The sequence below is a fragment of the Rhinichthys klamathensis genome, unplaced genomic scaffold, assembly GCF_029890125.1.
Source record: "Rhinichthys klamathensis goyatoka isolate OS25496 unplaced genomic scaffold, OSU_Roscu_1.1 h1tg000036l_1, whole genome shotgun sequence".
NCBI lineage: Eukaryota > Metazoa > Chordata > Actinopteri > Cypriniformes > Leuciscidae > Rhinichthys > Rhinichthys klamathensis.
The window spans coordinates 3957412-3960809 of NW_026606584.1; the positions used below are offsets into that span (position 1 = coordinate 3957412).

At 42.9% G+C, this 3398-nt stretch overlaps 1 protein-coding gene across 1 annotated transcript; it reads left to right on the forward strand.

Moving 5' to 3' along the window:
• Positions 1 to 1614: 1614 nt before the first annotated feature.
• LOC130081154 (uncharacterized protein F54H12.2-like) lies at positions 1615 to 2922 on the forward strand. Its single transcript, XM_056246113.1, has one exon. The coding sequence runs from the start codon at positions 1615 to 1617 to the stop codon at positions 2920 to 2922; it is 1308 nt and encodes a 435-aa protein (XP_056102088.1).
• The last annotated feature ends 476 nt before the right edge of the window (positions 2923 to 3398 follow it).

Sequence of the window (3398 nt, forward strand, 5' to 3'; positions counted from 1 at the left end):
ACCAAAGGTTATGAACAGAACTATACAGAGGAATTTTTCACCATATCAGCATGTATTCCGCGTCAACCCCCCGTCTACAGACTATCGGATTATGACGGCGAAACTAACTATTTTTATGAAAAGGAGTTACAAAAAAAAATTGTAAGTAAAAAAAAATTTTTTAAGGTGGAAAAGATTTTAGGTCAGAAAAAACAGGGTCGATCTACACTAATATTAGTGAAATGGTTAGGATGGCCTGCGAAATTCAATAGCTACATTGATAAAAAAGCTCTGGTGGACTTACAAAGACCTTAAAAACATGTGAACGTGTGTCGGATGAGATCATACGTGTGAAGGATTACCATGGAGGATCACGGCTTCTATGTTACACTACCATGCAACGCCTCTTTGGCGGTGTATCCTGAAAATCGTTTATCCAGCTATACAACCAGGCTAGCAAAAACTATAAACTTGAAAGGACAATGGGAAGTCGGACTCGATGAAATCGAATATCCTAGAAGCTGGTACTCCTTTAATGACAAAGAAGGATATTTCACCCTAAACATTGAGCCGGATGGTGATACGATTAAAAAAAACAAAGCGATAAAATTAAACATAGCCGGAGGGTACTACCCAAATATTCACGCCATCATCCGCCTTATAAATCAACTTATCCTAAATCATGGGGTATTGACTCACGATGAAATAAAAAACAAAGTGTTTCTGCGAGCACATCCCAACGTTTCACTATACTTCCGAGGGAGACTCGGCATTATTTTAGGAGTATCGAGGGGGGGCTATCTCGGGCAATCAAACGACGATAAAGAAGCAGATTTGACGAAAACCGTTATGATGTACGCTCCTCATCAAGCCGATATCAACGCGGGGTTCTATACGTTCTACGTCTACACCGACATTATTCAATATCAGTCAGTTGGGGATTCGTATGTACCCCTTTTGAGATGCGTACATATATCGGGTGAAGACAATGAAACAGTCAGTGTTAGATACGATAGCCCCCATTACGCGTCAATCAATAAGGACCACATTACTGACATCGCCATAGAGCTTAAGGACGATCAAAATCGTGAAATACCATTTTCTTACGGCAAAGTCATCGTAAAACTACACTTTAAGCCGGCGAATCATACAATTCTTTAAAAATGAGCTATTATTATAACCCCCGCGAGACGAATGCTGCTGAATATGTTAACTACTACCAAAATCAGGCCGGTGGAGGTCTACCCGGATATTCAGGTGGGGGAGTTATGTATGGGGCGGGGCTGGGAGGTCTTTTCAGGGGGCTGTTTAGGATGGCCATACCACTACTAAAAAGAGGATTTAGTATCGCGAAACCCCACCTAAAATCTGCTGCTAAAAATATAGTATCCGACGTTGTCTCAAATGCGTTGTCGAGATCGTATGCCAATAATACTAGAACTCAAGACGGCTCCGGTCTGATGGTCATGGCTCGTAAGAGAATGTCTAAACCACCGGGTGTGAGGAGGCGTGGTCGTCAGCTAAAGAAGAAAACAAAGCGGGGTCCTAAGAGACGCTCAGTCATACGACGAAAGCGTAAGAAGTCTGTGAGTCGGAAAGCCTCTGTTAAGAGAGCCATAAAATCAATATTCTAACATGGCGTTACTGCACCGCATGTCGGGTGAATGCATTAAGTCTGAGTTAGACTTATTTACGGTTCCACTAACACAAACGGTTATTGAGAAAAACGGCTATTTAGAAGTACCGCCTTTATCGGCTATATCGGACTCGGCCCCTTTGGAGTTTTTCATAGCGGGGAACGGCGAAGATTATGTGGATCTAAATAATACATTATTATATCTCAAACTTAAAATCACGAGACCTAACGGAGCAGACATTGCAGACCCTGCGAGGGTTGCTCTGATAAACTACCCCGGAGCCACTATATTCTCACAAGTTGATGTGAGCCTCGGCGATCGACTGATATCCCAGAGCTCGAGCACGTACCCTTACCGATGCATTATAGAGAGCCTGATCAACTACAGTAAAGATGCGCTGGAATCACTATTCTCAGCCGGTCTGTTTTTCAAAGACACCGCTGGTCATATGGATGTGAATGACCCCGTGGGTCGTAACGGGGGTTTGACGAAGCGATCGCTCTACACGAGTGGTAGTAAGGTGGTGGAGTTGTTGGCCCCTATTCATAGTGATATCTTCTTTCAAGAAAAATTAATCTTAAACGGGGTTGACATCAAAATACGCATGACCCGAAGTCAAGACGAATTCTGTCTGATGAGGTGTGATGACGTGGCGTACAAATTAAATATTGTGACGGCCTCCCTATACGTCAAGAAAGTCTCTGTATCACCTCCTGTGAGACTGGGGCATGCCCAGGCGTTGTTATCGACTACCGCCAAGTACCCCATAGACCGGGTATGCCTAAAAAATTTCTCCATACCTGCCGGGGCTCGTGTATCAAATCAAGAAAATCTGTTTTTAGGAACGCTACCAAAATCTATCGTCCTAGCTATGGTCGATAACGACGCATTCACAGGGTCCTACGATAAAAACCCCTTTGCGTTCAAACATTACGATTTGGAGTTCCTAGCGGTCTACGTTGATGGACAACAATTCCCGGCCAAGCCTCTACAACCGAATTTTGAAGCCGGATTAGCAGTTCGTGAATTTTATCAGCTTGCAATGACGACCGGAAGACATCTTAAGAACCAGGCCCTGTCTATCGACAGGAATGATTTCCTCAATGGGTACACACTTTACGCCTTCAACCTCACGCCTGATGAAGACTGCGGTCAGCATATATCCCTCGTCAAGTCCGGGAATATCAGACTCGAAGCCCGGTTCAGACAACCGCTGCCACACACTATTAACCTGATCATTTACGCAGTGTTTGACAGTATCGTTGAAGTGTCTAACCGTAGACAGGTCCTGGTCGATTACTACTGAAATGAATACGGTACAGCTCGTAGGAATCATGGATAAAATCACATGCAACACTCATTTTCTAGGAGTTCTCCCGAGCGATCAACTCCCTAAAAAAGCGTTAACCCCTTGATAGGCAGGGATCACTGGTGATCCCGGATTAGTGTTGTTCAAAAGTCATTACTTGTCAAAATATCACACTCTTACTTGATCTGGACGAACTCAGCATCATAAGAAAGGTTGAAGTCTACAGCTTCGATGTTTGACCACTGTTTATGATTTAACTGGTTTGCAGTGATATTAATTTCTTAATTTATGCCAGGAGTGCAAAATAATTAATCTGTAATGTTCGTTATTTTGAATAGAAATCATCACTCATAAAACATTAATTCTCGTGTTCTCCGGTTTATTTGTGTTCAAATACGTACAATATACAGCATCCGCCAGGGCTATTAGTCCAATTGTGCGCATATTTGGAGAAATGATTAATAATTATCACA

Excerpts from the sequence above, each read along its gene's own strand:
- LOC130081154 (XM_056246113.1), top strand. The coding sequence starts at position 1,615 with ATGGCGTTACTGCACCGCATGTCGGGTGAATGCATTAAGTCTGAGTTA.